General features: G+C 56.3%; 1 protein-coding gene and 1 non-coding gene across 2 annotated transcripts; one reads left to right on the top strand and one right to left on the bottom strand.

Moving 5' to 3' along the window:
* Positions 1-7,196: 7,196 nt before the first annotated feature.
* CUP9 (homeodomain super) lies at positions 7,197-8,618 on the top strand (the record flags this gene model as incomplete). Its single annotated transcript, XM_071065748.1, has 2 exons — positions 7,197-8,223; positions 8,302-8,618. 2 exons carry the CDS (start codon positions 7,197-7,199, stop codon positions 8,616-8,618), a joined length of 1,344 nt encoding a protein of 447 aa, XP_070921849.1.
* A 4,500-nt stretch (positions 8,619-13,118) lies between these two features.
* MFIFM68171_t163 lies at positions 13,119-13,190 on the bottom strand. The gene has a single exon. It is a non-coding gene; the product is annotated as a tRNA-Glu (tRNA).
* Between the last annotated feature and the right edge of the window lie 235 nt (positions 13,191-13,425).

Below are 13,425 nucleotides of genomic sequence, written 5' to 3'. Positions count from 1 at the left end.
TCCACACAGTGTCTCTCCCGCCCATCACCGCGTAAGCTCTGTCGGGCAATTCTCGCGAAGCCTCCAGTCCCGGTGAGGTAGGTCAAAGTCGTGAGGAAAATGGGATATCCACTATAATTGGTAGTTGAATGCGGAGTTGCTGTGGCGGGTTTATTTTCTCCTGACAAAAAGAGAGAAAAAAAAAAAAAAGAAAAAAATTTTTTGTAGCAACTCGGTTCTATCCCGGCCAGCGACTTGCCGTGTGAGGCTCGTCAGGGGCTGGCCGGAGCGTCCCACCGCTGAGAATAGCAACCTCTTTGACGCCGATCGTTCAATCACCCCAACGTCAACTTGCAGACGTCACGATTATGAGTGGCTTAACATTGTACTGCGGTAGTCCGTGTAGCGCCTAGGCCATCAGGGGAATACACGAGACGATGTTGTGTCAAAAGCGATGGTGCTGCTGCATCCTCGGGACACTAAACCATGGCCTCCACTTGTTTCCGCAAGCTCTCCACCCGGAAGCAGGGTCAAGGGACGGATGAACATCAGGCGATAACGACATATGTACATACGGTACCCCGTCCTGCCGTTGCTGACATGCCGCCCGAGGCACCGTCCGCTATTACACTGCATATAACGGGGACAGGCCGTTAACCGCTACTTCGTTTATCATGGTTCAGCATTCCCATCACTACCTTGTCTTGGTCCCCTTCAAAGGGCCCGAGGTGTCTCGGACACTTCCTATTCGCTGCAGCACCCCGTAGGCTCGCACTCCACGCATCTCTACCTATCAGAGCGCGATGACGTGAGAAGAGAATGGGGAGCGAGGGATCCATCATCTCGTTCAGGATGTCCTGTTGTTGTGTAAAGCCTTGCAGGGTCAATCGCGGCAGTCGACAGTCGACAGTTGACGGCCCCTTGTCAAGCGAGCACCTCTGCATGCCAGATAAATTAATAATTACCTCCAGTACTACCTACGTAGCCAGTGCACACCTAGGTACGCCGTTGGCAATTTATTCCCTCCCCCTGTCCCTTACGTATGAGCGCTTATAGCGCTTCTTATAGGGACAGGAACAGAAACATGGAGCTAATAAGAGCAAAACCGTTGGTCCTAATTGGCGCCGGGTATGGAAAAGATGTAATTACAAGGCATGTAGTCATCTCCGTACACGAATATTCGCGGTGCTGTCAACGTTCGTCAACGAAAAAGGAGCGTTCCACCCAGCCTTGTACCGCGCCACGCGGCGGCCGCCCGGCTGCCTCGGCGTGTCCGGTATCCCCTCTCGGGAAGAAAGAAAAGAACATAAAAATACAATACAGTACAATACAATACAATGGTTTGTGTAGCAGTAGCACCGACAAAGCAAGTGAACGTGTGGTCGGGGAGAAGGAAGCAAATCGAATCGTTGACATGTCGAGTTTTGCCGGCTCGGTCCCGCGCCGCACCACCGCCTCGGTTCCCGCCTGCCGTCCTTCGGACTGGGAGGCCCGGAGGCGCGGAGAAAAAGATTGGTTGGTTGCGTTACGGGGATGGGATAACCTGACTTGCCCAGAAAAGGATCTGTCTTGTGCTTGTGCTATGTAAGTGCGCTGTGACTTGTCGCCGGGCCGCTGCACGGCGGCGACATTGTGCTAAGGTATGTAACTATAGTGGGGAATACGATCTCACGGTTTTCGGCTGTGCGAGTTCGACGGCGATGCCTGCCGTTGCTTTTACATGATCCTGCTTGCTGCTGTGGTAGCGATAGCCAGAAACGTCCGCGAATAACCATCCGTCAGCGACCCTGCGAAGCGCTTTCGAGCCGGATATTCATCCACCGTTGTGAGGCGAGGCGAGGCGAGGCGACGAGAGACGGGACGGAGCGCGGTACCGTATATGGCCTCAGTCCGATTTGGATGAGCCGGGTGGGACGGCAAAACTTCCCGTGGAACCGACCGAGGATGTAGAGTCCGTTGCTGCCAAAACCTGTCCTGCTGTATAATCCACTCGGCATGCCATTACGTTCCCCTACTTCAACCCTCTGCTTCTACGATTTGCGATACGTCTTTCGGCTTCTCTGGTTTCCCCCTCGGGGCCGGCCTAGAGTGCAGCGCTCTTCACGTGGATTGCGAAGGGTCCCGGCTTTGTGGGCGTGTCTTGGGACGCAGGCGCCGAATAGATTGCCATCAGGAGCCGGCCACAGACGACGTGATGAATCTTGCGTGGATAGGCACGGGACTCGGTTGGGAAAATGTCAGTTGCCGTTCTACTTGGGCCGGGCTCTGTCCGGAAGGATTCCGGCATTCGAAGTTGAGACAGGTTCTGCCACCCCACCATGCCCATTCTCACTGGAGCCGATTCAGGGATATCCTTGAGGCGGGCCGGAAGCCCCCCCCTTGTCCGGCCGCGTTTCCAGATTGCTCTTGGCGCAAGCCCTTGTCAACAGACATCATGTCGCGCTTTGCCTGTTCCACAAAGTGTCTCGCGTCAATCCCGGCCGAGGTCCCCGGCTGTCTGGGGGAAGCTTTGACAAAAAGCAGAGCATTCTGTCGCCGGAATGTGGGGTGAGCGGCATGTTTAGCAAGTCAAGGAGATTGCGGCGTTTGGCGAATGCCGGAGCAGTTGCTGAATTGGCTCCGTCAACATGTACACCTCCGCCGGGGTCTTAACCGTTAGCGTGGCAAGGGATCCACTGTTAGTAACCACTGAAAATGGTAAAGTCACCACAAACAGTGGGCCCCTTGCCGCGCTAACGGTTAAGACCCCGGCGGAGGTGTACATTACACCAGCCGAGAAGGTTGATTCGCATTCAGGGCTTGCACCAGTGATGGTCGCCAGATAGATGGGCAGTGTAAGTAATTACAGTACGTCCATCACCGAGCCTTTCGTGACTGATAGTCGTTCTGGAGACGAGACGAGGCAAGACGAGACGAGTGGGCGTGCTCAAACCGTCCACGGATGCACACCGTAGAGTGGGTAGCTACAGCTCAGCGAGGCTACCAGCAGCAAATCGATCACTGCACGAATATGTATGCCACCGAACAAGGAAACGACGGGTTCCAAAGGGCATCTGGGAAACCTGATTGTGCTCGCGAGTCAGTTGAGCCAGTCGCCACCCGTCATGTTGAGGTTCGAATCCTCGTGTTCACCGCCTAGCCAGCTGTCAGGTGTGCACGACATTCGGTTAATTTATGCTCTTCTAGCTGTCAGCCGCCCCCTCCTCCCGCTGGCGGCTCCCAGCTTTTAAGAACGAAACGGTATCAATACGAACTACATCGCTGCAGCTGCCCAGAATGTCTATACATGTGTAGCAAGAGGTGCAGGACGGACAGGAACTGCGCATCCTCTGGCTCTTCTTTGTCCCCATATCCCGCCAAACCCCTATCCATGTAGCGCCGGCATTATTCACGGGCACAGGAAACCTGGCTTCAGGCGGCCCTACCTGGGTTCCCGTGGACCCGCCCGCCGGGGGCTTCTGGTGGGGCAACCGGCTATTCCAGGCCTTGACGGCGGTGCCGTCACGGAGCAAGACCGGAAAGCTCCCAACTTGTGACCGGGGGATTGCCCGATGAACCAGGCTGAGGGCGGTTGCGCCACGTACTGTACAACGCGAGTTCTGCTACGGGCCTGTCAAGCCGGTGTAAGGTAAGGGCGCCTCTGGTGGTGCAACATGTATGGGACCGTAGCTTCTCGCGCATAGCGTCGTTGTGGATGCGAGATCTTGGGAGGTTTGATGATCTGATGAGCCGGGAGAATTTTCATGGGGACGCCATCGTTGCCCCGCTGTCAATGTCTGACAGACCCGACTGTCCCCCCCGTCGGGCGCGACGCCGTGTAGCAACCCACGAACCACAGGCGGCGCGATGGACAAGCCCAAGGCGTCGGCCCATTAATTGATTGGCGCAAGGCGTGTCGTGTAACTAGGTTGGGGATCCTCACCGCTTGATGTGTAAGACGCGAGAAAATAGGCATTTCCGTTCGAAACGGCCTTCTCGTCGCCTTTCCGCATCTGACGGCGTCCAGCCGAGAGAACAAGGGCGGCCGCCTCGTTCGTTGGATCTCGGAGCTGCGATTGTGCATGTGCCGCGCAAAGATTTACTATGCAATATTTCGACAATGGGTCGCCTGGTCGTCCGAGAGATGTTTTGTGAATCGGCGAGGGAAAGAGCCGGGCGAAGCTGGGATGTGGACGTGGACGTGGGCGTGGATGTGGACGTGGACCTGGGTGCGCGGGATGAGGGGTCACTTTCCTGTCGGTTCGCCGTCCCGGGCGGTGGGCTTCACTGGGACGTTTCTACCAGGGCACCCCTTACCAAAACTCCCCAGGAATTGGATCCGTAGGCAGATCTGAGGAGCCAATCGCAACTCGGGGAAGCGCCAGGATTCGCATGGCCATGGAGAGCCGCCGATAGGCCAATTCTCTAGGGGTCCCGATTCTTCACATGCCCAGCATTCAGCTTGTTTCCTCATTCCCTCGTCGGCGCCTTGGAGAACCCCTCTCCCCCCCGCCCGGGGCATGTGTTTGGGAGCAAATGCAACTCGACGAGGGGAGCGGAACAGCGTCAACTCACACGATAAGACAGCTTCTTCCGCCCCAACCCTCCCCGGGACCAACCGGTAAAACCTTTTACTCCTGCCATGATTCTCACCGGGCGGCGCATCGAGGGGATTAACTCTGGGGGCCAAAGTAGTTCAGGTCCTCCGAGGTACTGTACAAGTGTCCAATAGGGGAAAGGCGTTGCCGAGAGCCCAGACCTCGAACGTGCGGGGTGGCCGGGGATCTTGTGAACGCAGACCAGCGTTGGCCGAACATTGTGCAACGGAAGGGGACACTATTGTATAGTTAAGTCGCTCCTGTAGGTTTAAATTCCCGGGTCACCCGGTGGCCTTCTCGGCGAATCGAGCGCGCCCGGTGATGCGGCATCATGAATGTGCCCTGCGTCATGTAATGCACACACAGAGGCCTTGGGCAGTCTGGAACGGCAGGGATGGCGGCGGTCTCTTACATTCGTAGTGTACAGTACCTGGGTATCATTCGACCTCCCCGGCTCCCCCAGCACTCGATCGGGATATCGGCTTCGGTAGCCCTGTCGCTGCGCGGCACTGCAGATCCCACGGACCAACCTGACGTGTTCGCTGTCAAGAACGTCGGGCGGGAAGCTAGGCATGCACAAAACCGTCGCGCAGATCTTACTCGCTGCCTTGTGATTGTCAGATGCCGTGACAAGTAGGGCCACGCGGCTGTGGTATTTCCTTGCCCTTTTCCCCTTCCTTTTTCTTATTCTTTTTCACTTACCTTTCTGTTATTATTTACGCCTGCATTGGCAAGTGGATTAGAGGTAAGAGCGAGCTGTCCGCTGTCTGCCATGTATGTAGCAGCGGGTTACCGTAAGGTTTGAGGTCTGTCAAAAAGGTTAAGCCGTAGCTTCGGCGTGTGCGGGTGTATAATGAAGCGGTCCGGCGGTTGCAGCCAAATCAGATGCCACCCTCCTGCGTCGGGCTTGAGCGTCAAACGCACCAATACCTTTAGACTGCGCACAGATTGAGCCCTCAAGCTGTGGCGCCCGCGATGCGCAGATCTAGAGCCGATACCACCCCATTCAGCTACAACAGTAGCGTGGCTGCGGAAATCTTTGTCCCAGTGAGCCGGGCGATAGTAGTAAGTTTGTGGACTCACAATATGTTGGGCGATGTCTCGGCCCCCGCTGAATGCCCTGGGCGACTTGCGTCTGCACTGACATAGTAGCGGATATTCGGCGTTTCCAAATCTGCTGCGGATTGGGACCGTGAGCATGCCGCCGTGCTTTCGAATGCCACAGTCGCGGCCGGCCTCGGGCATGGTGTGCACCGCCGCTGCCGTCGCCGCCGCCTGTCGCCCCTTGCTGCCGTGGCATTATACTGGAAGCTCAGTACCTCGGTACTTTGGTCAATGCTAGGAACAGAGACGATGAAGCAGAGACGAGCAACGGCGCTGCTTCCGAACGCTCAAACAGGACACAGATTCCCACCATCAGTGCCCGGCACTGTACACGCACGGTGTTATTCCGAGGGAGACAAAGAGAGAGAGAGAGAGAGAGAGAGAGAGAGAGAGAGAGAGAGAGAGAGAGAGAGAGAGAGAGAGAAGAGAGAGAGGGGTTGTGGGTGTGTGTGTGGATGTCTCTGCCTTCGCTGCACATGCGATGGCGCCCTGTCAGGAAACGTCCTACAATCGGGAAATTTCATCTCCACTTCTTCTCGCAGGGCCAGGGCAGTCCCGTTTGCAGCCCCATCAAAGCCCCCGCATGCATGCCCGGTCTGCACAGTCCGTCTCTTACCGTTTCCTAGTACTGCTGCATGTGCAGGGTTCACGGTACCGTACGCTACCACAGTAACTTCCCCCCCTCCACGTAGGAGAGGTCAGGCCTGGCATCGGGGGGCACTTCCAGAGCAAGTACTGAACGGGACCTTGGCTGGTTGTTTGGCGCCCCACTGGTACATCGACAAGGGCCAGAACTGTCTCTAGCGTAGTGTAGTTCCCCAGATGCCGCTTTCGCTTCCTCCCACAACCTCGACACGACCCTCGGCAGGTCGAATCCAGAGCTCCCCCGCGGCCATCCATGGGCTTTGCCGTCTCGGTTTCCTACGTAGACTGTCCCGGATTCCTAGCAGAGTGCTACATGAATGAGCGAGTATCGCCGCCTCCCACCTCTCCGGCACCGTGCTGCACCCTAGCGGCCTGCCGGGTCCAGTCCGCGCGTCAGACAATCTTCTCTTTCCTGCTGCCGTAGGCGAGAGCCTCTCTCATGTTGCCTCGTCCCTGCCCGTGATTCGGCCCACGGTATGGAGTCGGGGTCCCACGATGACATCCGTCCGCGACCACCACCCCTGCCACCATGTCCATGTCCATGTCCCAGAGCTAAGGGAAGGGGGTCCCTGCTCCTCCATCTACTCCCACTGAACATAATAAACTCCCGTTGAGCCTCTTTCTTCGTCAGCTGCTTTTGGTTCCCACCTCATGATCGGATTGCTAACCCCGTCCTAACGCAACGGATCGCCCCATACTCCGTCGGTGCCCCAGCCCATCTCGACATTCTCCGTCGGGACATTGACGTCGATAGCTCCAGCACCCATCTGGCCTGTCATACATATAAAAGACTACCAACCCAACCCGCCTCCACGCGTCATCGGATTCCTTCACCCTCGCATCCTGACAACTGTTGTGACATGATCATTGCCCTGGGCCTCGCTTCACATCATGGCGCACAGCCCTGCCCGCGTTACATACAACGGAGGCGACAGCAGACAGTTCGGGGATGGATTTACCGAACGGCCAGCTGAATCCAACACGCCACTGCCATCGATCAGCGAGCTCGGTCTCAACTTTCCAATCCGCCAGCGAGACCCCAGCGCCAGAGTGCCCGCCCAGAGGGCTCACCCGCCGGAAGTATACGACCCCGGCCCACCAAGCTCCCCAGCTTACAGCTACTCATCGAGGCCGAGCCAGCGTCGGTGCTCGTCGTTTTCTGAGACTGTCGACGAGTTGCGGGACCAGGTCCCGAGAGTGTATTCAAGTCTGCAGCGAGAAACATCACCGGGTCCGCGTCCCGCGCGTTCGATCCATAACTTTACTCAGCCGGATCACTTTGCACAGCCGCCGCCAGACTCCACGCTGATGGGGGAGCCGCTCCACGCGGAGTTTTCTAACGGCTTCACGCCTGCTTATCATCACCAGAGACCTTCCAGCGCGGACTATGGCCGAGACCCGGCGACAATGCCCCGGGCCCCGGCCAGCTGGTCGGATGGCTGTCACTCCGAAAGTGGCTACTATTTCGCCGGTCAACCAAACGCTGGCGCTGCCCATGGAGGGCCTTCCCAACACCCACCGAGCCACTACCGTGGATATCCCCCCCCGCATCCCCCGTCTCACCGTTCCCATCATCACCTGTCTTTCCACCCACCGCCTCCACCGCCTCCACCGCCTCCCCCCGTCCGCTCGCACTCCTTCTCCCTGGGCTCCGTTCAGCACCCGGAGCATCGCATACCCTTCTCTGGTGGTGGCGGTGGTAGTGGCGGTGGCTATAGCTCCGGATACCCAGGCTACATGCGAGAGTCTGGCGGATTGGAGATGCGCGCCGGGGAGGCCAGACCGCGGAGGCGGCGCGGGAACCTTCCCAAGGAGACGACCGACATACTCCGTGCCTGGTTCGATGCACACATTGACCACCCGTATCCCAGCGAGGAGACGAAGCAGCAGATGGTGCGTCAAACGCGTCTTCAAATCAGTAAGTCGTGTTCTACCACACCCAATCTGAGTGTAATGCAACGGTCTAGGACCCCCGATACTGACGAGAGTCCAATAGACCAAATCTCCAACTGGTTCATCAATGCCCGCCGCCGCTACCTCCCTACGGTGAAGAGCCAGCGCACAGCGTCGGCCGGCGCACCACGTAGCCGCGCCGCCGCCGACGGTCGACTCCCGCCCATCGCTCTCCCGCCCGAGTATGACGCAGAGCAGAGACGTCACAGGTCGTATAGCGGCAGCGGAGAGAGCGCTTACGCCGAGGGGCCTCTCACTGGTTCCAGCAGCGCCACCCTGGCCGATCCCCGAGCGCCTGTGGCAGCCAGCAACTCGTTGCTCTTACCACGGGCTAAAGGTTTTGGTCCGCAGTCAGTCTAGCAATGATGGTCCGGGGGCCTGAGGGACCCACTTGGGCAGGCGAAACACACCTGGATCAGAGCAATAGCTAAGTTGGGGTGGCAGTGATTCAGTTCTAATTTTGCACTTTGCTCTAACTTAGTTTGCCACCTTCTTCGCCCTTCGTTGTGTCTATCTTCACATTTCTCTTTCGCGGAAAACCAAATTATTTGTATCACTAAGGGAAGCGGCGTATCACGGATGAGGGACCGGGCTTTGCAGGCTTCCCTCAATTTACGTGCTTCCCTCCTTTTACGTTGATAGCACAGCTTGGAGATGTAATTGTATTCGTTGAAAACGGTAGGATTATTGGAGTGTGGGGTTGGTTTCTGGGTGAAGGACGGAAAAAACGCAACCGGAAAGGAGGTGTTGGACGGAGTTTGGATTCGTGCTTCTTTACACAGACGGCCAGACTGGTAACGCTCACGCTACCCGGTTATGGAGTATTAGCTATGAAATTGACGGAGTTTAAACGTTCAGAGAATGGTCGAATGCGCCGCTATCCTGTGAGGAGGGGTTTCTAAATCGATTCTTCAAAAAATGGGAGCGTAAAGAGGGGAGGGAAAAGAAGAGGAGGGAGAGAATTGGGGAGGGGTGGGCGCAGGAAGGGTCGAGACCGTCTGGGGAGGACTAGGGAGGGCCGGGCCGGGTATGAGGAGAGGTCGGGCGTTTGCACCGGCTCGCAAGAACCCGCATCTAGACTCCACAGCCAGAGGGTCAGCAATTCTTGTACAAGAGACAGGATTTTCCAATGCAGGGGCCGGAAAGGGCGGAGGAGTAGCTTCGGCGCGTTACCGACGAGTGCGTCCTCAGTGACATCATCGGATGGGGACGAAGAATGTTCTGTGCAGAAAGAGCCAGGGACTTTGTAGGATAGTTTACGAGCTAGGGAGTAGTAAGTCCCCCGTGAATTCTGGGGGTTGGGCCGGTAATACATCGGAATTTTGGACTCGACAAACCGCCGATCTGGGTTGACCGTGCCATGTGAAGTCATTTTTGGAGGCCATAATTGGAGCTACTGCTGCGAACTGCAAGGCATGGTACTTTCTTTTCCCTCGGAGGCTTGGGTAGTGCTTACAAATTGCCCCCGAGTCTTGGTTGTGATATCTCGGGCAAATAGTGGCCAACCCTGGGCGATGTGGAATGGAAGGGACGAGTCTGGTCCAAGACACCAAACCGGTGAGAGAAATCGGAGTGGTCTGATGCCGGCCGCTAGCATGACAGTCGTTTCTTCTTCGAGCACACCGAAACCTGCTGATGTTATAGCCGCTACACATAGGTGCCTTAGTGAGAACGAGGGCGCCAACGCCGGCTTGGCAACACGGACAACGCTATACGGTTAACAACACTGGGTGCCTATATTGTTGAAAAAGAGAGTTCTGTTTCAATATTTGTTGTTAGATGCACTGTAACACGCACTGCTCCTAAGAGCGGAACACTGGATCCATAGACCTTGCCACGGTTGAGAAACGGGGCGGGTCTGTTGCTGGCCCCGCGAACCTGTTTTGCTGCCCCCCAGAACCTTGTTGTCCTGGCCGGTCGAGTTTGCTGATGCTGGCAATAAAATTACCCGCATGGTGTTTCCGCACAATTAGTTCTGAGTCGTACCTAGGATGAGCAGTGTTGACAGTCATGTTGCTTTGACAGGGAGCCAACTCTAAGCGGTCCGTCACCCATCACCTCCTAACCGAACGGCAGAACTGATACGTACTCGATGAAGACCTAGACAAGTGGCTAACGTAATACCGTATTCAAGACATAGGCTTTGGGTTGGACAGCTGTGGAGATCCTGGTGGTGCACGGGCGACCGTCATTTCTCCTGATCCTTCTATTAATGCTAGTTACAGTAGTGCTTGGAACTAACTCAGTGTTGCGCAGCTTGACGTGTCTTGGGTTTGAGGTTGTATCCATTGCCGATCGACCGCAGCAAGCTCCGAGATCCTCCCCTCTCTCCTCACCTTATGGCATGTACAAATCGTATCCGCGCAGACAATAGCCTAAAATAGAAGTGAGCACTGGTAAGCTACATTTCTACCTACTCGCTCGTCATTTAAAGGTGTAGGCGGCTGGCTATAAAAGGTAGGTTTGCAAGCGCCGTGTGACTCGGAGCCTTGACGAAAAGGGGGTGTCCAGAGACACACAGGACACGAGATGCATCAGCAGACGACACAGCACAGCCTCGGTCAAGAGTGTTCAAGAAGCGCTTATCAAGTCTTAGCCCATAGGCTCCGTCGGAAACCGAGCGGTGTTGTGAAAAATGGGTGTACTGTGTTCAGGGGTAGGAGAGGAGATGTGTGTGCAGATGGAAACCGGGCCACACCTCCCTACCGGTCTTCTGGGCTTGAGACTTTGGGCCCGAACCGGAGTAAAACTTAGTACGGGGTACGTGGTTGTGGAATTAGTTGACGAGCTTATTCTCTTGCGTGTTGTCAGCGCGTGAATGTCTTGTATTGTTCACCGGCACGGCATGGCACCGGCCGCCATTGGACCCGAGGCCACTAACCCGTGTGTTTCCGTTGCCAAGAGAGGTTGGGACAGCTGACGGAATACCCGAGTATAGCCATCAAGCCCAAGCAAGGCCAAACGACAAGCAGATCTCGTGTAGGAGGTGTTTCCAGCAACGGCCAGGCTAGTTGAGGTTAGGTGGTACGCATACCACAGGATGTTCCTCCCCCGCCCAATCGTCCATAACGAGTCTCATTCCCTCGTGCCGCCACGAGAAAGCTAGGATATCCGGTTTCGGATCGCAATGAGCCCTGCCCGGCGTGAGACCTCCATGTGACATCTATCTGTCTAGGTTCCCGCCAACCCGTGGTACCTTAAGACGGCCTGGGAGACAAGAGGGCGCATAAGCATCGTTCCGGCTTGGGTTGCGTTAGCTCAATGGGGATGAGGATTTGACTTACCAGATCGGTGGACGACGGTAGCATGACGCGCGCTGCGGACTAGTCCAATGATGGTGGTCTGTCCATGTCCCCGATTGGATGTCTGCGTGTCTGGTAGGACAACGGCGGTGTCGTCGGGGAGAGGGTGCGACTAGAGACACGCGCTCTGTTCTTTTTTACGACAGGCTGGCCAATCATCATGATGCCGCTCAGCCCGGTGTCTCAAAGCCAACGCGCAGGTTCCCAACAGCTCCCACCCCTATTCATCAACAAGACTATCACGAACGTCACCGTGGACCTATCAGCGTCAGAGGAGTCGTAGCTTTTAGTGTTTCCCAGAAAGTGATGGGCATCGGCGTTTGCAGAGGTGGGCCTCCCTCGGGCCCGAACCACGGGCTCCGGTGGCGACCTTGACCCAAACCCAAATCCCTTGCATGTGGTACGGCATGGTGGCTTTCGGCCAATCTCCCATCTGGGATCGGATTCCGATACTACAGGGTGTAGGCCAGAAGCCTTCTGAAGGGCTGTATTCAGAATTGCTTGCCAGACTCCAAGGAATGCATATCCGGTATCATGCGCCGGTAGTCTCAGCTTGTTCACAAAGGTGATCCGCTGACACCAGCCAAGCTCACCGACGAGTCGCTGAGAAGTAGAGCAGCCAGACGTCGCCACATAGACAAGTAGCGAGACGCGAATGACGAGTAGATTTCGAAGTCTGGTAGTCTCATAGTGCCGTCGCCGGGCAGTGCTGACCCCCGCACTCGCTGGGCCAGCGTGACGGATCGCCTGCAAAGAGAACGGTTCGACTTTGGGAGGTAGTGAAGCTGCAAAGGCCACGATCTGTACAGTAGGTCTATAAGGTTGCCATGAAGTCACGTTGGTTGTGTGGGTACGGTACCCTCTCGCCCAGCGAGAATGGGTGTGCTGCGTGCTCTGGCCCCGACCGTTCCTGTTGATCCGCCGAGGGTGTTGTCGGGTAAGCCGTGGTATGACGCAGAACCGGCACCACATCAGAAGCTTCCCACCTGACGGCCAATCATGGGGTGCTAAGAGCCGGGTTGACGGGTCCGACGGGGATGTTAACGGAGATGTTGACCGAGCTAGTGTAGACCGAAGTTGACGTTGCAAATAAGGAGAAACGTGAAACCATATGGACAAATATAGGGAATTCACCATGTAAGAGCACAAGCATCGGCAGAGTACCAGCGAAATGGCGCGGTTTGGTCCATCGCATGCCTCAGAGAGAACGAGGAGGGGAGAGGGGTGCAGTCCGCAGGAGTACAGGGTTAGGGTTCGCCCGCAACCAAAGCAAGCACCCGGTCGCACCTACTCAATTGACGCACCACCACCACAACACCAAGAAAAGGGGTAAATAGGGGGATGCACGCGATGCAAAAATAACAGCACAATAAGGCACCCCACTGCCATCGACTGAGTTATTTGCACAGATCAGGGTGCACATCTGGTCCGACGACTGTTTAACGGCAGTCTGCAGCCGGACAACATCACACTGCCTCCGAGCATTGCTTGGAAAAGCCCTTCCAAAAAGGAGCGGGCGGCTGGTGGTCCAGCCGTGGTTAACCTGTAAGGAATCTACCTCCGATACGGGGAATCGAACCCCGAGCTTCGCGGTGAAAACGCGATATGTTAACCGTTACACTATATCGGATGTTGTTAAAGGTGTGTCAGCAGAGGAGAATTATGAGTGGCGGACGTGCTTGGCGGGTGGGACGGGCGGATCAGAGCAAGGGCAGCAAAGCCCAGCTTCTAAGTCGATCCGCAAGACAGCCGAGTTCTGGTCCTTGGGTGGCCGGATCCTTTGTTCTCCACTGGCCCTTCCTTAACTCCGGATAGCTTGTGCTTTGAGGTCACGAATCTGAAGGAAGCATAAAATGCTTCGCTTT

This window comes from Madurella fahalii, assembly GCF_045866475.1.
Source record: "Madurella fahalii IFM 68171 DNA, scaffold_6, whole genome shotgun sequence".
In the NCBI taxonomy this organism is placed as follows: Eukaryota; Fungi; Ascomycota; class Sordariomycetes; order Sordariales; genus Madurella; species Madurella fahalii.
The sequence above is the reverse complement of the archived record's forward strand: the minus strand, read 5'-3'. Positions and strand labels throughout refer to the sequence as shown.